The sequence below is a fragment of the Canis lupus genome, chromosome 2 (assembly GCF_003254725.2).
Source record: "Canis lupus dingo isolate Sandy chromosome 2, ASM325472v2, whole genome shotgun sequence".
In the NCBI taxonomy this organism is placed as follows: Eukaryota; Metazoa; Chordata; class Mammalia; order Carnivora; family Canidae; genus Canis; species Canis lupus.
The window spans coordinates 44,077,587-44,104,358 of record NC_064244.1 but is presented as its reverse complement, the minus strand read 5'-3'; the positions used below and the strand labels follow the sequence as shown (position 1 = coordinate 44,104,358).

The 26,772-nt window shown below is 37.6% G+C and overlaps 1 protein-coding gene across 2 annotated transcripts in view; it reads right to left on the bottom strand.

Moving 5' to 3' along the window:
* RAB3C (RAB3C, member RAS oncogene family) overlaps positions 1-24,248 on the bottom strand; it is a 272,838-nt gene extending 248,590 nt beyond the window's left edge. The window contains exons 1-2 of one of the 2 annotated variants that reach the window (XM_025447524.3): positions 23,982-24,248; positions 2,564-2,791 (exon numbers count right to left, since the gene is read on the bottom strand). In XM_025447524.3, the coding sequence (XP_025303309.1) occupies positions 2,564-2,791; positions 23,982-23,999 (246 nt within the window). In that variant the 5' untranslated portion in view covers positions 24,000-24,248. Of the gene's footprint in view, positions 1-2,563; positions 2,792-23,150; positions 23,372-23,981 lie in introns of those variants that run through there. The other variant, XM_025447523.3, reaches the window with a different exon arrangement.
* Positions 24,249-26,772: the final 2,524 nt, after the last annotated feature.

Here is a 26,772-nt window from a genome sequence, read left to right as displayed (position 1 = left end):
TTAAATAGAGTTAGATGCCAGGGCTTCTTTTGTTTAAAAAAAAAAAAAAACAATGGCATGAGGAGGTATGAGAGTAGAGGCAGCTCAAAGATCTGAGTTAGGCTTAAAGTGGCTCAAAGCAGATGAACTTTCATCCAAGAGTAAGACCCACACAAAAGTAACTTCATTTTCAACCCCCCACGAAACATCAATGAATCTGGTCTGGTCTGGTAGTAGTGCTAAGTGTTTTGAAGAAAATATTTTTGTAAATATTAAATACTTTATAATTCTCAAAAAATTATTTATATTATTTGAAATATATCTGTTTTACATTAAGAACAGATAATATGTGCTTCTACATTTCCATCAAAAGCCTAGATTGAGGGTTCCCTGGGTGGCGCAGTGGTTTAGCGCCTGCCTTTGGCCCAGGGCGCGATCCTGGAGACCCGGGATCGAATCCCACGTCAGGCTCCCGGTGCATGGAGCCTGCTTCTCCCTCTGCCTATGTCTCTGCCCCTCTCTCTCTCTCTGTGTGTGACTATCATAAATAAATGAAAAAAAAAAAAAAAAGCCTAGATTGAGAAATTGCTAGAGATATCTAGATTGATTTAATATACCACACCAGGATTTCCCCTAAACGATAACAACAACCATCTTTAAGCATCTATAATGTATAAAGCAATGAAGAGAAACTAGGAGCTGTCAACCAAAGCAATGACTGTTCTTTCAGTAGCAGAAAAAAACAAACAACAGAAAAAAAAACATGGTCAGAGAAATGAGAGATGTGCGGTTACAAAATTAATTTTATTTTCAATTTACCAAAGCTCCTCAGAGTTAAGGGGTCTTTTATAAGCCTGAATATGAAAGTTATCTTGATATGACAGTGGGTTGCCTAAAGCTCAAAAGGAAGAGAATGAACCAGGAACCAAATGTAAAGCAATGAACAAGGCAGCCCCGTTGGCCCAACGGTTTACCAACGCCTGCAGCCCAGGGCGTGATCCTGGAGACCCTGGATCGAGTCTCGCATCAGGTTCTCTGCATGTGGTGCCTGCTTCTCCCTCTGCCTGTATCTCTGCCTCTCTCTCCCTCTCTCTCTGTCTCAATAAATAAATAAAGTCTTAAAAAAAAAGAAAAAGTAAAGCAATGAACACAGCTCTTTCTGTCTCCATAGACAGAACTGTGTGTTTAAGTTCTAAAGAGGGAGTCTCAATGGCTTTGGGGTCTGGAAGAGTAGTGAAGGGGCCTGGGACTACTTTTCCAAGCTCTCACACCAGTTCTAATTAGACTTGGAAGACTCCAGAGTTAAAATAAGTAAAATAATAAGAGTCTATATTGTAAGCTGCCTAAAAGTGTATCTGTCTGCATCCATACCTATGTCTTCAAATTTACTCCTAAGAGCTTTAAGATACTTAAAGATCACTTAGTTTATACAGATATTTAAATGAAGTGTTATTTATTTTTTTTTAAAGTGAGGTGCTGCACTCTGGGATTTATCTTTCTTTCAACTCTCTATATTTGAGGAAGGAGATTTATCACCAGTCCTACAGATCAACCCGGGGCGGGGAGGGGGCACAAAACGGTAGTAGATACCAGAAATGTCTCAGAAGAAGACAGAAAACACCTGTTGGGAGGAAATGCGAGTTTATAGCTCAAGTCAATTTGAGTGGCAGAGGCACAAATGGACAGGAAGAAGGGGCCAAAACTTACTGTGGAAATGTTCCACACCATTCTGCCCATATATTACACGATAAACAAAAAGGGTTTACTACATAATTCTCTCTTGGTATGACTAATTTTTACCTCATTCTTCCATTACCTTGAACCTGTTAACCCACACATATTTTTCTTCTGTTTCTCACTTACTGTTCTCCTAATTATCTCCCTAATTCTTTAACTTAAAGAAATTTTGATCTTCTGCAGCAGTGGGAAGAGGCAGAAAGTTAAACAAATGGTCTCAAAACTTATTGAGAAACCTTCTGCATAGACGAAAACCTTGTCTAAATATTTTATTTCATTTGTTTTGTTTTGTTTGTGTGCTTAAACATAACTCATAGAACTGAGAAAACAAAGTCTGTGGAGTATAAATAGACCATGTTCCAAGTTTTATCTGGGGCTTTTTATAGAGACCAAACCTAAGTTTTCCCAATATATGGTAATTTACCTTCTTCTTTATAATGCCCTGGACAGGACTCTTCCTATAACCTAAAAGGCTAGATTCATTTTGCCTATTTTGTAGATTACTAAAGTGGCATTGAGGGTTGCACAGATTGTTCAAGGTCATACAGATGATAAAAGCATCTGGCTTCTCCCAGAGTTCCTCCTACCACCAACACAACACATATTTGGATTTTCTTTCTTCTGAAGACTCTAGGAAGTATGACTTGACAACAAGGCATAATTATGTCTCCATACCTTAAAGAGACATCACTCTACTGTCTTTGAAACAGAATTTTCTACGCCAAAAAACCTGGAAATGGAGCCTGTGGACCCCATGGGGACAGAACAAGGCAGAAAGCATTTCCCTTACATACATTTATGTTCAATGCCCTAGACTGAAGTACATTGTCATTTCAAAGTCACTTACCCAAATCTGAAGCTTGATTCTCTTTTCATTTTTGAATACAGTTTTTACTTTGAAATCGATCCCAACTGTGCTGACGAATGCAGATGTAAAAGAGTCATCCGCATAGCGGAACAGGAAAGATGTTTTCCCCACACTGCTATTGCCAATGATGAGCAGTTTGAACATGTAGTCAAAGTTCTGATCAGAGGAGTCTTTCTGGCCATACCTGGCATCTTGGGAAGAGGCCATCTGTGGTTAAAAGAGAGAGAGAATGCGAGACATGTGGATCAGTCTTCCATTTGATATGAAGCTAGCAGCACACTCATTATTGGCCCTGCCAGAAACAGATGTCAGACCACTCAGGAGACCAGTTGAGAATCCTCCCCAGTTTTCCTCTGATGATGGTATCCATGGCAATAATTCCCTGCTGGAAGACAGAACAGCAAATCTTACAGCTCTTTCCAGCTGTGTTGGTGTTTGTCACTGCTCAGCATTCAGAACCAATCAAAGACACCAAAGGAGACATCTATAAGGGTTACATGAAAAGCAAGATATGAGGAACTGGCTAGAGCATGTGGGCTCTGAAACTTTATAATCCCAGTGATGGACACACCAAAGTGGCTAGGCAGTAGAGTGTTTCTTACTGAATTATCTAAATATTAGAGTCTCTCTTATTTCCTAGGAAAGTGCACCCAAAGTGTGTATCCAGTTCATCTATTAACATCACATTAAACCAACATGCCAAAATAAATGGCAATCCCTTTCAAATTAAAACTGACGATGGCAGGTATTTATGTGTGAGAAACTTACTCAACTCTAACAACAACCCAGTGAAGCAGGTTCATACAAAAATGAGAAAATTGAGGCCCAGAATTATTAACTAATATGCTCAAATTCACACAGGTGATGAGTAGTAAAAGACAGAATTCAAATCAGGTAATGTTGTGACAGAGCTCATGTTCTTAACCTCTACCTTATCTCTCAATGATGAATAAGGAAATAGGCACATGTGCTCTAAAAGACAAGGCATAATTTCATAATATTCATTATGAAATGTATCAGTGAAGAATCCTAGCTGGGTTCAAACCATGGCACTACCACTTCCTGGCTGTGTGACTTTGGGTTGGTTTATTATTTTAAAATGGTGTGCTTCAGATTTTCCTCTTACATGAAATGGAAAAAAAATATTATCTAACTTGGAACTCTTATGAAAGAATAGATGATATATCTATAAAACAGATATGTGAAACACCTAGCATAGCACAGAGAACGATCTTTATAAGTAATTATAAATGCTTTAGATAGATGCTGATTTTTTCTTACTTTTTTGATGAATATCTTTTATTTTAAAAGATTTTTAAAAAATCTCTCAGACAGAGGGGGGAGGGGAGGGAGCACAAGCAGACAGAGTGGGAAGCAGAGGGAGAGGGAGAAGCCGGCTCCTCACCAAACAGAGAACCCAATGCTCCCTTGATCCCACGACCCTGGGATCATGACCTGAGCAGAAGGCAGACACTACTGACTGAGCCACTCAGGCACCCCACATTTTTATGATCATCTTAATGTCCCCAAAGCTGATGCTGCATTGCTTCTTAAGGATTTTATTCATGTATTTTAGGGGGAGATACACCATAAGGTGTATCAGCCCAGGTATCTACATACTAAAGTAAACCTTCCCCAACACAAGCAGCCAGCCAAGGACAAAAACAAGACTATAAATATGGACTATAAGTCTGAACAATGGTGTCTTGCTCTGACGACTTCTGAAGCCCCAGAAAGTCAGGACATTGTTTTGTGTGGCACCCCCATTCCTGCAGACATAGCCCTTTCACCAATTGATACTACCCACCCTTCCTCATGGAACTGCTGAGTTCAGCCAGGCCTGCAAATGGCCTTTGTTAAGAAGATCTTTTATATGAACCAGCCCAGATGCTAGGTTCTGGGTTAAGAATGTTCAGCAAAGCCACATTCAGAAAACAGACACTGCAACTTTTCTAGAGCTCCCCATACTCAGCCTGATAGCCTACCATATATTGCACCCTATCACTACAAGATGGTATCCAACTGACTCCTGTGGATCTCTAGGATGCCTCAGAAGAAAATGTGACAGATAGCTGCTATCAATCTCAAGTCGTATTCCAAGAGTGGATTCCAAAACCTGCAGCAGTATCAACAGCATCAATATATAGACTTTTTGAGTATAATTATAGAGATTTAGATGGAGAAACCTATGTTGGGGCTTTCTCTGGCATGAGATATTGAAGATGTTCAATTCCAGGGGCTGATACATTTTATGGTGTCAGCAGCAAAGAAGGTGGTGGGAGCGCACAAGGTGTCTAGGCTGAAGGAGGACTACACTGGTAAAGAGGTGTATCCAGAGCTTCTATAGGACTAATTAGAAGAATTTCTTAACATGCTATTCTCGGAGATACTTTTTTTTTTTTTTTTTTTTTTTTTACTATTTCGTGATTTATATACTCAGTAAGATTCACAGAGAGCCAAAAAAAAAAAAAAGTGCTTTGGAATGTACAGGTCTTTCATTAAGCTGCAGAATAATGATATAAATCTTGGCCCAGAGGATTGAGAAACTTCCCTAATCTTACTGAACAGAAATGAAGCAGTTTGACAGCATATGAATGTGAAAGACACTTGCTGTCACTATGTCAATTTACTGACACTTCTAAATACTAAGTAATGTGAACATTTTCATAGTTTTCATGGAAAAATATCGCTGAAATTTGAAAACATGAGTACAAATGAAATAACCTCCCAGAAAGTAAATCAGATTTCATAAAAGATATATAAAAGATAACTCTTGAAAAAAAGACAACTCTTTAAATTGTATTCATCTTGAATTAATTAAAAAAATCAGAGTTGGAAAAAATCTTCAAGGTAGTCCAACTTTCTATGTGGGCCAAGAGTCCCTTCTGCAGGCATCTCAGCATCTCAGGCTAGGAGTCTATCTAGTTGGGCCCTTCACACAGAGTGACAAAAAGTTTATGAGTTTATAAAGTTGCTGAACAACTCCAATTGTTATACATTTCTTTCTCAGATTTAGGTTAAAAACCTACTTCCCTAGAGCTTCTGCCCATGTGTTCTAGATTTTCCCTTGTAAATCAGGAGAGCTCATTCCTTTTCCAACAGAGAATTTCAGGTGACTAAAGGAACCTATCACAGCCCCATAAGCTTTCCCTTGCTGGATGATCCCAGCTGCCAGAAGCCTTTCCCCACACAAGTCAGGTCCAAAAAAATCCCACACATCCTGCTAGGTTAAGCTGATATCTCTCCAGATGTCAAGTTCCCCTGTGTGGCTCCCAAAATTGGTCACAATACTCCAGATACAGTAGTGCAGGGTAAAATGAGACTATTATATTTTATCATAGCTCACTTAATGAGGTCTCCTCAAATGCTCAGGACTTCTTTTCATGTTAACTGTAATAAACATAGGTCTCCCTTATGCCCATCCTATACTTGGGAAATTGATTTTTTTTATGGAAATGCCAATCTTTATATGTACTCTAACTATATTTTGTTTGTTTTGATTTATAATTCAATTCTGATCTAATAATTATATGTCCTTTCATCAAAAACATTGGTTATCCCTTCCAGATCTATGCCATTCCTAAGTTTGATCAGTATGCATTTTATAGATTCATTCAGGGCTCTGATCAAAATACTAATCAGCTTGTAAGACAAACAACAATAAGACTTCTACCCTATTGAATATATATAATTGTATAGATGAGACCTCTATAATACGTCACTAAGGAATTTGACAAATTTATTTATTTTTTAAAGATTTTATTTATTTATTTATTTATTTATTTATTTATTTATTTATTTATGAGAGACACAGAGAGAAAGAGAGGCAGAGACACAGGCAGAGGGAGAAGCAGGCTCCATGCAGGGAGCCCGACTTGGGACTCGATCCCAGGTCTCCAGGATCACACCCTGGGCCGAAGGTGGCACTAAACCACTGAGCCACCCAGGCTGCCTGAATTTGACAAATTTAAAGCAAATCCTTAAACTCTGGGAGTTGATGGATTGGGAAACCATTGTGCTGTCCCACTAGGTGTGACTTGTTTCAACAGCAGGTGAACAGATTATGGATTTAATTGATGTGCCAGCTTTAATTTCAATTCTAGTTTCCTCAGAAGTTCCACTCACTAGGGACCAAACAGATTACCTCTGACTAACACATGCAATTACAGACTACTTCAGAACTTCTGACATTTGTTTTTCAAAATAAATGGAAAAAGCAAATTATTTTCAGGGATTCCCCTGGGCACATAAGAATCTGAAGTACACTAAGCCATTTTGTGGATCTCATGAGAAAAACAAAAAGAAGTCTTTTTAAACATACTACATTCCCACTACTACTACTGATAACCGCCTGAGGGTGAGTGGGAGGATGAAGGAGGGTAAATTATCCAGAAAAGGACATGTAGTTCTTTGAAACTGGAATGATGAATGTGAGGATGTGGCATATGTATTGGAAATGCAGAAATACATCAAGTAGTTTCAAATCTCAATCATGGTTGCCTGGGAAAAAAAGAAAAATCTAAATAATAAAAAAGACTTATTCCTGACAGTTCTGAAGTCCAAACTAAAAATTTTAAACCAACAAGGAAACTATGAAAAGTTAGGATTCCCGAATGTCTGTCATCTGGCCCCCAGGTGGTTTCTCCTGGGGAAGGTCCTGTTCTGTACAGTTTGTTGCCTCCTTGGTTTGTCTCTCTGAATGGATCGGAATTGTGATGTTCTTTGCAGTCTCTGGCCAGCAATTTCTCCATGTGTGTGTCTGCTGCTCTTCGCTCTGGAATGAGCCAGTGGTGAAGCAATAAAACACTGCTCATGCCACTGTGGACACATTACCACTGAGCTGAGAAAATGCTGTCCAGGAAATTGGAAGCAGCCAAGGCACTAGATAATTCTAACTCTAACCCCATCTCTGAAGTGAGGGGCCTGGAAAAGTAGGGCAGCATTCAGAAATTGCCCTTGTCTCTTTTCTTTGTGTCAGCAGGGAATGAATTACTCTTTCATGAGGCTCATGGGAGAATGTATATGACAGTATGCCAAATGATAACAATGCTTCCGAGGTGCAAATCACTGTGTATTTCAAAGGCACTGCTTAGGCTACATTTTACAATTCTCCTTTTAGCCCATCTCTGCATCCCCATCTCCTCCATAGCTTCCCTCATAGATGAGTAGAACTTACAGCTTATGTACCGAAAGACAGCATAATTGCTGCAATGGGCACTGTACTGTGTGCTTTTCATACATCATCACATCTAAACCTGTCACTGTGCCAGGATATCACTATCTATGGGTACCCCCATGTTAGAGAAACAGTATGCTCTGGGTGTATTTAAAAAGGGCTCCTTTGCCCTCCACCTGCCATAAGCATGAAGGGATTTTCTCCAACCTTCTCTCTGAAAACTTGACTGGTGTCCTGAAGGTAAAATTTATATAAGTGTGCCCTCCCCTCAAACCACACCTCTTGGAGCTTTTATTGCTTAGACTTGTCCACCTTGAGTCACCAGCAACTCATCAATTACAATTTAGGTTTTCCTACCCCAGTACTGGCTCCAATGGAAGTTCCCCAGAAATTCTGTTCCAGGAACTTGGGATTTTCTTTATCAAGTTAGCTATCTCTCCCATCTAAGGGGAAGCATTTTTCTCTGTGACTTCAATTATCTGATGAATCTAAGAGTTGATAATTTTCATTTAGTTTGGTTTCTTTTTCTTATGTGAGGATGGGAGTGACAACTTCTAAGCTCCTAATGCACTGGAGAGGAAACCAGAAGTCATTATTCCCTTTTTAAAGAAGAAATGAAGGCAAAGGTATTTGAGAGGAAATTTAGGTAAAAGTGTCCTTGTTTTTCAATAGGCTATCTTGATTTCTCTCAACCTGTATACTGAGCCCTCGTTACCTGGACCCATTGCATTCTTCATGAGTTATAGATATATGAGTTCACCTAGTTCACGCTTCTCTTCAAACTAAGAAGCCTCAAAGTTCAACCACAGAAGAATATTGGATGAGGTAAGGCTACTTCTCTTTGCTTCTAGAAAAAAAAAATATATTCCTTTGCTGAAGAAAGGCATGATCTAAACTTGATATTTTAAAATTCATTATAATGGTTTTTGAATTTTCTTGGAAATCTAGATGTAAATAGAAAAATGAAGTCTATCAAACTATGTAAAAATTATTCCTACTAGGACCAAAGACCACTGTTCTCCAGCCCACACTGGAATTCAGAGTTTCCAGAGGGAGAGAGTACCTGTATGGGGGCTGTGCAGCAGCACAGTAAAGAGGGTACCCAGGCCACAGAGAAAAGAGTGGAAACAAGGTTTTCTGGGAAGAGAACCACATGGCTGGGAGAGCTCTCTAGATGTAATCCTGAGAGCTGCAATGAAGCAGAGCTTTGGTCCCAGCATCACCTGCACATCCTCATGAATGCTAAAGACAAGACGGTCATTAGTGCAGTCCTGCAATGCCGATGAGTAACCTAGCTACTAGCAATCTGTGCTTTATAAATCACAGCATGAAAAAAGGTAGGAAAACAAGATTCTACTTCTTTTCTAGCAGTTCTGAAATTAGATGCATGCAGATACATCTGTGAGAAAGAAAATCCTATATTCTTGGTGTGATGTGAATATGTGAATTATGTAAAGAGCATATACCCTATGGTCAGGCTGCCTGAGAAGGAATCTCAGGTCTGCTACTTGTGTAAACTTGGTCAGGGGTTTTGATATTTTTGTTATTTTTTTTTAACTTTGCTAAGCTGTAATTTCCTCACCTATAAAATAGGAATTGTAGTAAGATCATCAAAGTAAAATTGTTGGCATGTGTTAGATCCTTGATTAAAGCCATTCACTTTCTTCTCCAACTAACATTGATGCTACTCTCTGAAAATGGAAATGGTCAATTTTATAGAATATGTTTCTTCTCATTTCCTAACTTTAGAGGGCAAGGAGTTTGATGCCCAATATTTCCACTCTGTAGAGTTTCATAATTACTGAGATAAACACCTTACTCTTTCAATTAAAATATTATGACACGGAACAAAGAGCCCTCATCAAAATACCCTCAGGATAGAAGCTGCACCTGTGTGCAGAAAGAAATGTTCAGTGGTCTGGAGAGGCTGTGGGGAAAGGAATGTGGCCAATGGCCATATGCCCTGTGATACAACATATCCTGTGACATTGTGGCCACCCAGTAACTTCTAGAGAGCTACTAAACTCATGAGACTCTTGGGTGTGAATGGACTTTTGTAGAAACTGGCGCAGAGCTGAGTTTCAAGTCTGACTAATATGGGGGAAGAATTTGAGTGATATATGGTAAGAAAAGCGTGAGAAAAGAAGTTCCAGGAATGCAAAGGAATTGTGGGGAAACCCTTCTTATGTGGCCTTAGCGTTGGCTTTAGGGGAAGTTCAATCTGATTTCTGATACTAAATTTGGTAAATCATCAAAGTCCACCATATCAGTATAAACACCAATACTGTATAATATACTTCAAGGTTGCCAAGAAACTAGATCTCAATTTTTACCAACACATACAAGAAATGACAACTTTAGGACCTGATAGAAGTGTTAGCTAACTCCACAGTGGTAATCACACTACAATATTTATTTTTTTTTTTAAATTTTATTTATTTATGATAGTCACAGAGAGAGAGAGGCAGAGACATAGGCAGAGGGAGAAGCAGGCTCAATGCACTGAGAGCCCGACGTGGGATTCGATCCCGGGTCTCCAGGATCCCGCCCTGGGCCAAAGGCAGGCACCAAACCACTGCGCCACCCAGGGATCCCCACACTACAATATTTAAATGTATAAAATCAACATGTTAAATACCTTGAACTTATACGATGTTATATGTAAATTACATTTCAATAATAGATTTTTAAAAGTCCACAATATCATTATTCCAAGGTAAGAACTCATTGAGAGACTTTCATATGTATGTATAGAAATATATAAACATATATAAATAGTATCATGCATACAATCTGGTTATCCCCATCCTTTTTCTAAAAAAATGGCAAAGAGTTTTCACTAAAGTAAAATTCTATATAGAAAAAGAGAAGTAGTAAAGAAAGAACAACAAAAGTTTGGGATTTGGAAGTGAATGACTGGAGAAAAGGGAATCCTAGGTCTGCACGAGAACTCTTAACCTGTAGAACCTGAAATGGCCTTGGGATTGGAAATGCCAGGTGTCTTGATTATGGGATATGACTAGAGTGACCAACTCTCCTGGTTTTCCTGAGACTGAGGGGTTTCATGAAACACTGCGGGACTTTCAGTGCTAAAACCAGAAAGCTGAGATGTTTGGTCATCTTGACTAGGGCATGCAAACAGGACAAATGGCTGAAAATCCAAGCCACATATCCCTCTCTGACCCCACATTGCCAAGAAAGAGAAAGCATATTCCTCATATATGACTCTTTTAAAACAAAACTCAGTTTAAAATATTTTAAAATCATCAAGTATTTTTGACATCTATACTTGTTATATGCAGATGTCAATTTGTCAAATTATAAAAATGAAAGGGACTCTTAGCAACAAAAGATAAAGAATCATTTAAAACTTTTCTCATAAAAAAAAACAAAACTTTTCTCATAGACATGGATAAAATATACATAAGCTTTCTCATCTCTTGGTAGCAAGATATAGCAGACATGGTGACCTCAAATATCTGCTCTCTCTAGTTGGATACACTTTTATTCAGGAATACAAAACAAAATTCTCATAGGAAACGCTAGATTGGAGATACCCATAATTGGGGGACTGTATCTGAATTCTGCAGAATTAAAATATCCAATATGGGCTCAGGCGTCTATAATTTTTAAGCATCCTATGAGATTCTTTTGACCAGTCAGGTTTAGAATTCACTGTATTAGCAATAGTCCACACAGAAGCCAGGGCAGGTGTACATTGTCAGGGTATCAAGGATATATGTAAGAGGATACTGAGTAATCAAACATTTAGGCTGAGATCCCCCAGGGTGTGGAAAATGGGATCCTAGCACTCTACCAGTTGCTGTCTTCACTAGACACCACCTCTGCCAACAGTGACAACAGATCTCATCACCATAATGTTGACTCTGCAAAGAAGTATCTAGACTCTAGAATGCCCAGCCTGCTTAGATAAGCTGATTTCTGAAAAATGTGTTAATTATCTTAGCCATGGTAAGAGCCAGAATCTCTAAGGGCCAGTAATATTATTCAGTATGACGTCTCCGTCAGAATATGAAGAGGCATGGCATCGAAAGAAGCAATAATCATGTTCTCAGAGCAAATGTGGCTCTATTCTGCTCAGCTCTGTGGGAGTTGGCCTTGACTTTCTCCATCAGTCATTTTTAAAAATAACACACAATTGGACTTTACTTCCCTTCACTCCCTAAGAAAGCACCTGACAGCTACAGAAGGCCAGCGTCCACAGTGAAACCACAAAATAAAGAGTATCTCTTGTAAGAGTACCTCTTCCTAAGAAGAAAATAAAAATTAAACATAATAGATATATCTATTACTCTGTGGTATAATGAAAAGCCTCTTTTAAAAATATCCCGTAAAATACTCTAAAAATTCCCACTGGGGAAAAAAGCATAAATTTTAATATATATATCTTCACATTTTTAAACATGTTAAAACATTAAACTTGTTTAAAATATTAAACACTGAAAAAATATTTAAAAAATTTTAAAGACATAAGCCCTTGAAAAACTCCTACAGAGATTTGCTATAAAGATTTCTTCCAAATCCTGACATTTCTCTTCCTTTATTCCATTCATCAAGGTAGGTCGTGTATAGGAGCAAACACCTCATTGTCCACGGGCTTATGACACAAAAGGAATATCTGAATCATTCTTGAGAAACTTAGTGGGTTATTAGTTTAGGTACTTATGTTTCTATATTGTGCAGGTCCACCAATTAAAGTGACTTATAGAGCCACTTTGCTAGTTATAATTATCGAGGCTTTTCAGTCAAAAGCTATTGCTATTTTTTACTACAAAAAACAAGCCCATCCATATAGCTATAAAAGAGTCTTCACATCCGCAGGTTCACTATGTTTCTGTTGTCCCTTTTCACCAGTCCTACCACTCAAACAAGTGTTCAGTAAATTACAACACTCAAAAGAAAACCCATCCTTTATTTCAAACACTATAGATGAGTATCACATGAGAGTCATATTGTGCTAATTGGTACATATATTCTTTCTCAATGCTCTATAAGGTTCCTAAAGCTATGGCCATTTGAATAGAAATTATTTATCAATGGTGGCTTGCAAGTTTCTCTAGTTGATGAGACTCAGACATGCATCTGAGCCACTGGGAGACTAACAAATAGCACCCTTGATGGGCTATAAGGTTAAACTAAAGCAGGCCGACTAACAATGAGAACCTCAGTGCCTCATCTCTTCAAGTTAGATTATGATTTAGGTTCCCAGGCCATATAAAGCTGAGAGCAGGGGCACCTGGGTGGCTCAGTGGTTGCGTGTCTGCCTTTGGCTCAGGTAGTAATCCGGGGTCCTGGGATCGAGTCCCACATCAGGCTCCTCATGGTGAGCCTGCTTCTCCTTCTGCCTATGTCTCTGCCTCTCTCTGTGTCTCTCAAGAATCAATAAATAAAATCTTGAAGAAAAAAAAAGTTGAGAGTGTGGAAGCAAAGTGATAAGGGTGCCAGGTTTTTCTCAGTCAGGAAGTCAAATAGGCACAAAATAAGACTCTTTTAAGTTTGTTGGATCAAAATTCCTAATACTGGATCCAATCCAATCAGCTTACTGGAATGCATATCCGGAGACCCTGACCAGATCTTTTTACCATTCTCCAAACAACTGAAGACCTAGAACATTCACCCTTATGGTTTCATCGTTTAGTGGGTAGAAAAATATTTCATGACCCCAATAAAACTGATACAATGCTTCAAAACAATCTGAAACATGTTGGTGCTTGAAAAGGCATTTTACTTCTGCAGAGTTGAAGCTGTTAAGGAATATATTATTTGGTAAAATAAAGAAATTCTTAAAATGATTTTTACAATTTTACACTTTGTTCAAATTTTTGAAAGTGTCATAAAGCCCACAGTTTTATTTTCAAAACATAAAGAAAAGGTACCATGACAAATGCAATGAAGAATAAAAAATATAAACATAAATATTTTCCCAGAAATCTACAAGGAATAATTGAATCACAAATATTACTTACATTTCTATCTCACTGCTTCTATGAGAAACTCACAGTGTTTTCTTGGTTTCTGCACAATACCAGAAGTAAATACTATTAAAACCTTCCAATACCCAAAGATCTCATCCCAAGAGCTTATATATATCTTTTCTTGACATATTTCTATTGTAAAAGAAGCCAGTATTAAGCCTAAAAGGAAGAGTACATTAACTGAAATGAAGAGTACCTGAGTGGGCCTAACACGCCCACAGGTGGCAAAAGAGTCAGTGACCTTGAAGATAAATCAACAGACACTGTACAATTTAAAAGAAAAAAATTCATAGAGCCTCACTGTTATTGTTATTGAAACAATATCTGAAGTCTAACATAGATATAATTGGAGGCTCAGATGAAAAAAGGAGTCAATAATGTGATAGAAAAGGTATTTGAAGTTATAATATGTAAATATTTCTCAAATTTGGTGAAAAACATGAACTTACATCTGTTAGAACCTCACTCACCCCCTAAGCTGACTAAATATAAAGAAATCTACATCTAGGCACATCATAGTCAAACTGTTCAAATACAAAATTGAATAGAAGACAGAAAAAAACGACAAAAAACATAGAAGGGTCCAATAACATGAAGAACAACTGACTTCACATGATGGAGGTCTACAGATAATAAAACCTAACATGCTGAAAGAAAAAAATCAACAAAAACTTTTATATACAGCAAAACTGTCATTTAGAAATGTAGGCAAAATAAAGAACATTAGCAGATAAACAAAAAACTGAGAGGATTTGTTGCCAGCAGATCTGTTCCACTGGAAAGGCTAAATGAAGTTGTTCAAGCCGAAAGAAAATGGCACTGGACAGAAACTCAAATCTACAGAAAGAGCACCAGAAAAGGCAAATAGGTGGTGGGCAAACATAAAAATTGATACATATGTTTTTCTTTTATTTTCTTAATTAAAAAAATACACTATCGTTTAAAGCTAAAATTATAGAACTGTATTAAACACTTATAACAAAGGCAGATGTAATAAATATGACAACAATTTCACAAAGGATGAGGTAAATGAAATTATATTATTGAAAAGTTACATGTACCTTCTGTGAAGTAATACAATATTACATAAGCTATATATAACAAGTTGAAGACATAATGTATAATACTGAGAATAAACACCAAAGAAAAAAGCAAACATGTATAGTTAAAAAGCCAACAGAGGAAATAAAATGAAATACTTAAAAATACATAATTAAGCAAAATAAGACATAAAAGAAGAATCAGGGAAACAAAAATTCAGATAGAATAAATTTAAAAAACCAAATAGCAAAAAGGTAGCTTTAAATCCAATCATATTAATAACTGTAGCATATGTAAACAGACAAAAAACTCAATTAAAAGGCAGAGATTTTCCAGACTGGCTAAAAATGTGAGGCCCGACTCTACTCTGACCACAAGATTCACACTTTAAATATAAAGACACTAAATAAATAAATAAATAAATAAATAAATAAATAAATAAATAAACAAACACATAGAAATTCAAAGTGAAAGTATGAATATATATTTTATATATATATGTATATACATTCCATATAGAACACTATTAAGAAAGCAAGAGTATCTATATTGATATCAGATTAAATACAGGTTAAGACAAGGAGCAATTACCATAGATTTAAAGGAATATTTCACAATTACAAAAAGGAAAAAATTTCTGGAAGATACAATTACAAATGTGTGTGTCTCTCATTAAGAGAAGTTCAAAAGATATGAAGCAAAAAAGAATGAAAGAATTCAAAGGAGAAATAAATGAATGAAAGAATTCAAGGAGAAATAAATTAATAATCATAATTGTAGATTTTTTTCTCAGTAATTGATAGAGTAAGCAGACCAAAAATCAATAAGGATATGTATGATCTTAACAACACCATACAACACCATGACTTAATAGACATTCCTCGATGACTGTTTTTCACAGCTGCAGCATGCCATACGCATAGTGTACATAGAGTGTTCATAAAGTTAGATCACATGCTGGCATAAAAGCAAGTCCAAGAAATTTCAAAAGATTGAAATCTTAACATATTTTCTGGTAGCTAAAGAAGTTACTAAGATGCGAATATCAATAAAATATCTGGAAAATAAGCAGATATTTGCAAATTACAACATATTTCTAAACCCATGGATTAAGGAAAACATCACAAAGAAAGGAGCAAAGAGTTTGAAATACATAATGCAAATACTATACTCACAAATTTGTGTCAGCTAAAGTAGTACTTAGAGGGAGATTTACTATTTTAAATGGTTAAGTTTATTAGAAAAAAAATATTTAAACTCAGTGATCTAAATATCTACTCTAAGGAAACTGATAAAGAAAAGGTCCTACTAAACTATAAGTAACATAGTTATTCTTAAAGAGCCCCAATCAATAAAATACAAAATAAACAACATAAAAGTTAACAAAGGCAAAAGTTGGTTGTTTGAAGATATTAATAGTATTGATAAACATCTAGTAAGATGGTGAGAGAGATAAACAGAACTCCAATTTTCAGTAACTGGAATGAAAGAGGAGATATTATTATACATCTTAGAAAAATTAAATAATAAAATTATTTTTAATAACTTTGTCAGTAAATATGAAAGATTAGATAAAAAATATAATTTAGGGATCCCTGGGTGGTGCAGCGGTTTGGCGCCTGCCTTTGGCCCAGGGCCTGATCCTGGAGACCAGGGATCGAATCCCACGTTGGGCTTCCGGTGCATGGAGCCTGCTTCTCCCTCTGCCTGTGTCTCTGCCTCTCTCACTCTCTGTGTTGTGACTATCATAAATTAAAAAAAAAAAAAAATATATATATATATATATATATATATATAATTTAACAAAACTGACCCAAGATAAAAAAGAAAACTTATACATGCATAATGAGTCTTCTACTACTGCTAGAGTGGATGGTTAGAATACCTGATGGGGTGCCTGGTGGCTCAGCAGTTGAGCTTCTGCCTTCGGCTTAGGGCATGATCCTGGAGTCTCAGGATCGAGTCCCCTATGGGGCTCCCTGAATGCAGCCTGTTTCTCCCTCTGTCTGTGCCTCTGCCTCTCTCTGTGTCTCTCATAAATAAATAAATAAATAAATAAATAAATAAATAAATAAACAAACAAACAAACAAACAAAATAAAACAACACCTAATTATTATTTGAGTCAGAAGTCTGGACACACTGTTACTCTGCTGGGTCCTCTGCTCACTCTGCTCAGGCCTTACAAAGCCAAAATCAATGTGTTAGCTGTGTCGGTTCTTACCATGAGGCTCTGAGCAAAATTCTACTTCCAAGTCATTCAAGTTGTTGGCAGAACTTACTTACTTGGGTTTGTAAGCCTGAGATTTCTATTTTTTTGACATATGGACTTCATCTTCAAATCGACAAGCTTCATGCTTCAAATCTCTGACTTCCTCTCCTTCCACATCTCTCTGACTGCAGCCAGAGAAACTTCTCTGCTCTTAACAACTCATGTGATTATCAGATCACCACCTGATGATCCAAACTCATCAGATCACCACCTGATGATCCAAATTAATTTCCCTAAAGTGTGTAACATTCACTACATGTGTAAAGTCCCTTTTGTTATGTAACATAATTTATTCACATGTTCCAGGGATTAGGGCATAGATAGCCTTGGTGGCCATTCTGCCTACCACAGTATACTAAAGGGAGATAAATCATAGATGATAGTTTGATCTATTAATCAATGGATGTATAAATAGATAGATGAATGAAAGAGATATTTGTATATATTTTGATAACTGAAGTTGTTTAATTTTTTTTTTCCACAAAGAAAACTCCAGGTTCAAATGCAATGGCTTCATTTATAAACTCTATCAAATATTTTATGAACCAAAATATACCAATCTGAGATACCAAAATCATTGAGAAAACAGAAAAGAACACTTTTTAGTTTGTTTTAGAAGGCTTGCATAATTCCAATATTATAACATCATAAAAGCACTACAAGAAAGTCACACACCACTATCCACCACAAATTAAAATGCAAAAATCCTCAAAAAAAAAAAATCAAACCAAATCCAGCAATACATAGAGAAAACAATACAGATAGTTGGGGTTTATCTAAGGAATGTCAAATTAACTAAAAACTCAATCAATATAAATCCAGCAAAATACATGAGACTCATCATGTGATCACCACAACAGATACAGGAAAAATATTTGACAAAATTCAACACTCATTGCAAATGACACTATTGTTATGTAGAAATTCTTGAGCAATCTAAAAAAACCAACCAGAAGTAAGTAAATGTAGAAAGGTCTTAGGACATGATCAAGACAAACACATCCAAAGAAGTATAGAATCTAGATACACATATATAGAGAGAGACCCCACCTGTAATGAATAACTTAGATTTCATCAAGAGAAAAAAAATAATCATCAAAAGACTATTAAGAGTATGAGTATTAAAGCTACAGATAGACATAAAATATTTTTAAATATACATATTAACAAATTAAATATATATATATATATATATATCTGACAAAGAACGAATTTCAAATTTATATAAAGATCTACAAGTAAGTAATAAAACAACCTTTCATAAATAACAAATGGGTAAACAGAACTTTAATAAAGGAAGACATATAAATGACCAATAAACAGATGAAAATGTGCCAAAATCACTGGTCATCAGGAAAATGCAAATTCAAATCACAATGACATGCCACAAAACACTCACTAAAATGGCCAAAATTAAAAAGACAACTGACACCATATGTTGTCGAGGATTGTAAAGTTACTGGAATGCTCATACGTTGCTGATAAGAATGTAAAATGGTACCACCATTTTGGCTAAAGATTTGGCTTTTTGGAAGAGTTAAATGTATATTTACCCTTTATCACAGCAATTTTACTTCTAGGTATTTATCCGAGGAAATGAAAGCATAGTATTACAAAAGACCAGTAGGGTAATGTTTATAGCCTTAACCATAACAGTCCCAAACTGGAAATTACCTTAAAATCCACCAACAGGAGAATGATTTTAAAAGTATGGTAGATTCATACAAGAGTATACTATGCACCAATATAATGGAATGACTATTGATATATGTGACAACATAGATTAATCCCATGCACATTAAGCAAAAATAAGACAGACTCAAGAGTAGATACTGTATGTTCCACTTTATGTTCATATTGTTTGTTTCACAGAACTACATGAAGTTCTAGAATAAATAAAACTGCTTTATGGTTAAAAAAAAGTTAAGGCTTTAATATTTCAGTGTATTAAAAATATGAATGAAAGAACTTTTAGGGTTGGTTGGAAATGTTCTGTATCTTTATAGGAGTGTGTGTTACAAGGATATTAATTTATCAAAAATCATCAAACTGTTCACTTAAGATTTGTGCATTTCAACATAGAAATATCTCAAAAACTGTAAATAAACAAATCTATATAATAATTCCAAGTAAATATAAAAGATTTCATCTTCTCAGGTCATGGTGAACAGGTCAACTAATATTGTTCCTCTAAACTTTCTGAACTTAATTAATGAATGAAATAAAGGAGAAAATAGTTGGATAATCTTTTACCTATACAACGTTTTTGAGGTGGCATAAGTGTTTATACGTAGGTTGAATGTCCTCTGTGTATCAATAGTCCTAGGAAAACCCATTCCTTAGCATAAAAATGTATTTATTTCTTGGAATATGAAGGTCAGGAAAGGAATTTTCAATTCCAGTATAAGCTTAGAATGGCAGGGAAAAACTGTGGTTATACCACGTAATAAATCCGCAACTTCTAAGACTGAGAAAGTGGAAATGGAAAACGATTCTTAGGTCATAGAAGTTTTATTTATACTACAGGTAATTCCGGGATCCCTGGGTGGCGCAGCGGTTTGGCGCCTGCCTTTGACCCAGGGCGCGATCCTGGAGACCCGGGATCGAATCCCACATCGGGCTCCCGGTGCATGGAGCCTGCTTCTCCCTCTGCCTGTGTCTCTGCCTCTCTCTCTCTCACTGTGTGCCTATCATAAATAAATTAAAAAAAATAAAAAAAAAAAATGTTTATACTACAGGTAATTCCCCTTTCTATCCTCTACTTTCTTTTACAAAAGAAAGATAGATACTTCCAGAATTTGTTCAAATACAGTTGGAAAGAAGCCCTTGTTTCTCCAATGTCAACTAGGAGTTTTCTCTGTTTCTGTAAAGATGTGAGGACTAAATTTTCATTTCTTATAAAGATAAAGAGATCATCACAAGGCTACATTTGGTCAGGAATCAACAATAGTGAAATGCAAGAATGTCATGTACTTTCTATACCCAAATGAAACAGTGATATTTAGACTTTAATTCTTTGTAAGCTGTCTTGTTTTATAAAGCATGGCTATATTTAATATCTATTATAGTTTTTACCTCAACTTCATCTTCAACATACATCTATAGTCTTTCTTTAATCCTCCTCCTTTTTAGCCAAACACTCTTTTTTTGGGGGGGGGCACTCTGCTTCCTGCTTTAAGGAAATGTTTTTCTTTGATTCACTAAATGTTCAAAGGGTTGCACATGATCCAGAAATCTTGTGGATAACAACACTAAAGACCAGCATTTAATGATAGACAATGGATCTCACTTTGGTCCTGCAATAGAATAAATAAATCCACAAGAGATTTAAATTCTGGAGACAGAAAGCAAACTATTTTTTAAAACACGGGCCCTTGTCAAATATTTGGTTTATTTTAGACAAGTTTATTTTATAAATAGGACAATTTTTCTTCCTGCTGAACCAAATAAATGAATCAAATTATATCACTAGTGCCCTCATTCTTTACATCATCTCTGTGTGTCTTCCTGGGGAACCCAAAAATAGAAGAATGTGGACTTTCTGGACAGAAATCTGGCAGATTTGGATTCTGTCATATTGGAGAAGTTATTTAATTTTAATAAGTTCTAGCACCTTGCCTGTAATTAGGGTAATGGTGACCTCTGGGACTGTTTTATGTTTCTCTCTCTCTCTCTCTCTCTCACACACACACACACACACACACAAACAACACTGAAATCTGAATGCAAGGAATGGTACTTGGCACAGACAAAGCACTAGATAAACTGGAATGTGTTCATTCTGGTTCTTGAATCAAATGAATCAATTTGTTCATCAGAGTTTTGCCCTCAAGTCATGAACACTGCTATTTCCCATTTCATTTGGTCATCAGGATTTATGGACTCGCTGAATGAAAAAACATAAAATGACCATCTCCTGCATTAAAATTCTAACCCATTATTTGGAACACTTACCAAATGCTATTCCTGATTATTTAGTCACAAAGGAAATATAGACATCAAAGACTATTATTATGTATTATTTTAATAGTCACTATAAAAAATGAGGGATTATTATCCCTCATTTTGCTTCAATTCAGAGAGAATTATTCTTCAGAAAATATGCATATATCAAAGACAACTACCTTGAACAGGTCCTAGACACTACTTGCCACTTAAAGAAAATAGAAAGCATGTTTATAGTTATTGTTCTTCCTATCATTATATATATTTGAAAACCTGATAGTCATCATAGCAACAATTTACTTGCTAAATGGAATCAGTGAACGTGTTTTAATTAAATATACCTCAGAAAATAGTCTTGGTTTTCTTAAAATATACATATAACTCATTATAGAATTTGGACATTTAATTTTTAAATTTCGAAAATCTAATCCAATGAATGAAATACCATATAAAACTAACTTTATCCACAAGTAAAGTAATTTTATTACCTGTTCTTATAATAAGTCTTAATTGAAGTTCTAATCAAAATATAGAATTATAGCGTCTACTATATGATTGATGTGAAATAATTTAAAATTCTTCCTAAGGCATTAATTTCATACAGTCTATAACATTTTAATGGCCTTTTGAACATTCTAAGCAACTCTTCTAAGAAAATAAAAATTCAGATGCAACATAGTTATTTTTTTAGTATTTTATTTTGATAGACTTCAGTGTGCATTTGAGGTTGACTTTAAATACTAACAATCCACTTTTAAAGTCTACTGTCAATGTTTACTTATAACCGAATATGATTAATTTAGCCAGTTGGCTCCTGGCAGTACCCCTCAGTAATGGAAAATTATCATAAGCCAATATATCTTGATTACAACAGCCTGTACCTTTATTGTCTGTCCAGATTCTTTTCACATCAGGTCTATAATGAAAAGCTAAGTCACAAACAGAGGTATTATAAGATACACAATGGGGCCACTGTTTTCTGGAACAAATCAAATTTTCAGTAACTCATAATGTAGTTTGAGGGCTTCCATTATATAATCCTTCAACAAACAATTAAATCCTACAGACTTTTCTCATTTAACATGACTGTTAAATGAGAAAAATCTGTAGATCTTTAATATACATAACCCATAAAATAAATGAAAAGTAAATCAAAGCATATGTTTAAAGTCCTTGATTCGTGAAGAAAACCATTGGAAAACGTTTGTGCAAGAATTAAAGGCAAATGTTTATATTGTTAGATTTGGCAGCAGAGGTGGGTTCTCAAGAGAGACGACAACATGTTCCAAATGGTGTGTCCCATTCTCCTCTCAACCCCATTCATAAAGTGCCTCTCTATTACGCAACGGGATCACTCTGCTAGGTTAATGAACACAGGCTGATGTATAGCATGAATTGGCTGTACGTACAAAGGAGAAAGCACCACTCATTTTTACTTTAAAGCAACATGCTTAGGCAGGAGCATCCTCCCAGGGAAGTCGAAGCAAGCAAACCTAAAAATGTGACTCGGTGGGGGAACTGCAACGTACAACAAACGGGCACAGCACTCAGCAAAGCTCCGAGCTGGTTTCTCCAGAACCCAGGAGTAAACCAGTTTTGTGGACCGAGATTAAAGGCTGCCGTGCCTTTGGCATGTGTTTACCATTCTCCTCTGATGCTACTGGGACCCTAACTGAAGAAAAGGGACTTTTGGGAGACCCTAATATCGTCTCAGCCTTTCTTAACGCGCTCCTAACCAAGTGGAATTCGCTCTATCCCGACTCCAACGGAGACCTCCCAACCCCAAACCTGAAGTCGCTGCTCTCCCACCGGGATCACAAGCCAGGCCAGCCGGGTTGGAGGGGAAGATCAATGGCAATAGGAGCCTGCATGTTTCCCTGACTTTTGTTTGCTCGGGTTTACATTTCAGACGGACATTCACACCCTTCCTCGTGGAGCCTGGGAAGATAATAAATACTAACCGCACCCGTCATCAAGACAGCGCGATCGGGGCCCCGAGGGGCGCTGAAGAACCGGAGTGTCCCCCGGACCCAGCCCAGACCGTCCCTGAGGTCGAGCACGATTTGCGCTTGGAGCGAGGGAGAAAGCATCCTGAGTCTCAATTCCTCCTGAGGCCACACTTTCTGTATAGACCCACCTGCATGGGAGCTTCGTGTCTCATTGTTCTCAGAATGTCCTTTCTCTCTGGTGAAGACAGCGCTGTCCCGGGCGCTGGGTCGGGCACGCACCCCCCGCGCGCTCCACGCTCCACACTCTGCGCTCCCGGGGTTCACTAACCGGCTCCAACATCAGCACCGGAGCTGTCCCCTCCTTGGCGCCGCACGCGCGTACTGGCCGGGCGCCCCGCGCGCTTCTGGGACTTGTAGTCTCATCCCGCGCAGCTTACCTCGCAGACCAGCGAGCCCGGAACTACATCTCCCGGCAAGCAAGCTCTTAAACAGACAGTCTCCTCCAGTCCGACTTGGCCGCGGAGCCTCCCTTCTCCTCGCTCCGAGCCGCTCCTGGTGGTTCCTGCTCGCAGCCTCCCAGCCCATTTCTTCGCGAGGGGCAGGAGAGAGGGACTCCGGCTCGTCTCAGCGGGGGATTTTTCTTTTCTGCTCACAGCCTCCCGTGGCTAGATTGTGCTTTCCGGCTTAGGAAACGCACTGCCTTGTGCCAGTTGCTAATACAAACGAACCCGGCGCTGCGTTCTGGGACTCTCCGCCCTGCACCTCCTTATCCCGAAACGGGAAAGTTTACATATTTCCATAGGCAGAGTGGGGAAGGGGGGCTTACAATCTCGTTCAACAAACGCGGGGTGGGGGGGAGAGAGGTGATGAATAGCACACGCGTAAAGAAAGTGGTTCGCTCGCACAATTGTATGGACAGGGCGCGCGCACACACACTCACACGCACGCACACACACACCCCAAAGTCCGTCCGAGCGGTATTTCGCGCCGAGCATGCAGAGGAACTCCCTTCTGCTCACCTTTCCGTACAGCTCCATTGCCACTCGAGGTTCCGAGATTCTCAGCAACGCCTGCTGCTAAAACGAGGTTAGGGTCTCACGCAGGAAGCGGAGCTAAACGCACACAACACAATGGATCGGGTGGGGGAGGGACGTGGAGAGTGCAGCTGATTTAGATAGATGGCTCCTTTTTCCTCCGGAGGAAAAGCGTGGAGTCTTCAAGTGGCAGCTGCAGAGAAAGGGCTGAGAATCTCCCGGCAAGTGCCAGGGGCGCGACTGCGCTGGGCAGCCCCTCCCGACGCCCCCCCCCCCCCCCCCCGCACCCTCCACCGTCATTAGCGCGCACACACAGGCGCTGCTGGCCGCAGGCTGCAGAGCTGATAGGGCACTGGGTTATTTACCCAAAGCAAGTCACATCAGATGAACACATTCATCACCGGAGCCCAGGAGCACCATCACAGAACGAGATAGGAGACCTCTATTAAGTTATCCTGTTCTGTCTTTAACGCAGTTATTCCTTACGTTGCAAATGCACTCATCCCAGATTAGTTCAAAAATGGTTTTGAAACCTAACCTTACTTTTGTTATACTTATTTCCCCCCTCACTTTGACTCCTATGTGTGCTATCCGTGTTCTCTACACCTACCTAGAAACAACCCTCTCCCTTTAAGAGTTCATCAGTCCAGTAATGAGTCCTGACTTTTGCATGAGGTCGAACTGATTATTATTGGAGGCAGAATGGGAAAAGAATCAACTCGATATTGGCTCAGAGGCATGGAAGTAATAACCGGAATCAGCTTGAAACTTCTTTGCATTACACAGAGCAGTGGAACAGAGGTTCTGAAACTCAAAGGTGCTTGAAAAATCTCTTGGGCGTGCGGGGGGGCGGGTATTTAAAATTCATATTCTCAGGACATGCATAGAGACTGACTCACGACTTGTGATGAGAAGTCCAGGAATTAGCATTTTAAATAAACACTCCAGCAATTCCCATGCAAGTGGTCCTTTGCTATAATTCGAGAAAGATTCCTTTAAAGAATTTGTATGTAAGAAATGTTCAAAGATACAAAGGTCAGAGAATTCACGGTTGACTCAATAATGCAACAACAATGTACTGGGAGCCTCCTGTATTTAAAATACTTCTTAATTTTAGGTTGTTGCTTTGTTTTTGTTTTTATACTCTGTTTTCCTTAAGAAATCTAAGATCTGTCTTCTTATTTTGTAATCACTGAGAATGGAATGCGATATTCCCAGGTGCATTGTTTTTATAACCCTTAGAAAAGACAATTAAAAATGTGCCACTCATAGTTGAAGTTATGTGATAGAGCAATTTCATTAAAATTAACTAATAACAAGTAAAAGGGAAGGGAACCCAGTATTATTATGTTTCAATGGTAGCACTTATTAGAAGTCTCAGTACTTAAAAAAAAAAAAAAAAAAGCTCCATGTAAAGGTGAATTTCTTTTTTTCCCCCAAAAGAAGTGCCAAAAAATAATACTGACACTTAAATATATATACTTATTTGGAATTTAATAAAAACCTGCACAGCTTTCTTCAGAAGAATTTCCTGTAATTTTAATACTATCATTACTTTCTAAAGTTATCAGAATTCAAAGAGTCTGTTATCATAGAACATATTTAAGTGTTTCAAATGATTATGTTAGACTTAATATCCTTTAAGAAGTTCATTCCTTCTTAACATTTTCTAAAAATGAAATACCTTTTCAGTTTCCTAGTATATCTTTTATTTGTGGAAGAACCTATAAGAATTGAGTTTAAAAAAAAAACTACAGTTCCAAAAAGTTTTGGGGAACCTATTTCTGTCCTGTTTCTCATACCTTTGTTGGGTGTATTTAAGTGGGTAGAGGGAACTTAAAAAAAGAAAAAAAAATAGCCAGGGATCAACTAAACATACAAAAGTGGACTGGAGCTGATTATCTCCCTAAAGTCAGGGCAAGAGCACTTCAGCTTTGCTTGAAATCAGGCCACCATCTGTGAGTTTCATTCTTAAGGTCACCAGATGGCTGCTGGAGCTCCAGCTCTCACATCCACATTCTAACCACAAAGAAGGAAGGATGATGAGCATTCCCCCATTCCTTTAAGTACACTAGGGCTCTTATATTACAGTCCCTAGAACTTAATCTTATGATCATACTTAATTGCAAGACAAAGGCTGAGAAATGTAGCTCCCATTCTGGGTGAATATATATGCTCAACTGAAAATCAGGAATTTCATCACAAAAGAAGAGAAGAACAAGTATTGAGAGATAGCTGATAGTCTTTACCACAGAGCATCAAAGGACCATAAAGTAAAATTTGCTGCTTTTTCCCCTTTGCCATTTTACTGAAATGTAAATGTCTAATTATTTAAAAATTTACCAATTGCCAGGGATCTCTGTAATTTAACAATCAAATCCTTAAAACCAAAGGATTACCTAAAAGTTAGAATATTCTGGTTGTTTTTTTGTTTAATATTTTATTTATTTTAAGTTGAGAGAGAGAACAGGGGGAGGGGTAAAGGGAGACGAAGAATCAGACACGGGGCTCAATCCCAGGACCCTAAGATCATGACCTGAGCCCAAGGTAGACGCTTAACCAACTGAGCCATGCAGGCACTCCAGAATATTCTCTTACTGGGGTAACAGGGAAAGAGGGAAGCCTTCTTCATGTACATATGAATCTGGAATTTGGAGTTGATATTAAAAAGATTTTAAAAGGCAGAATATAGTTAATAGAAGCCAAAAGGGCCACCAGTGAATGTCAGGGAATATGTAACATAAGCACCTCCCCATACTGGAATATAAAGCAGACT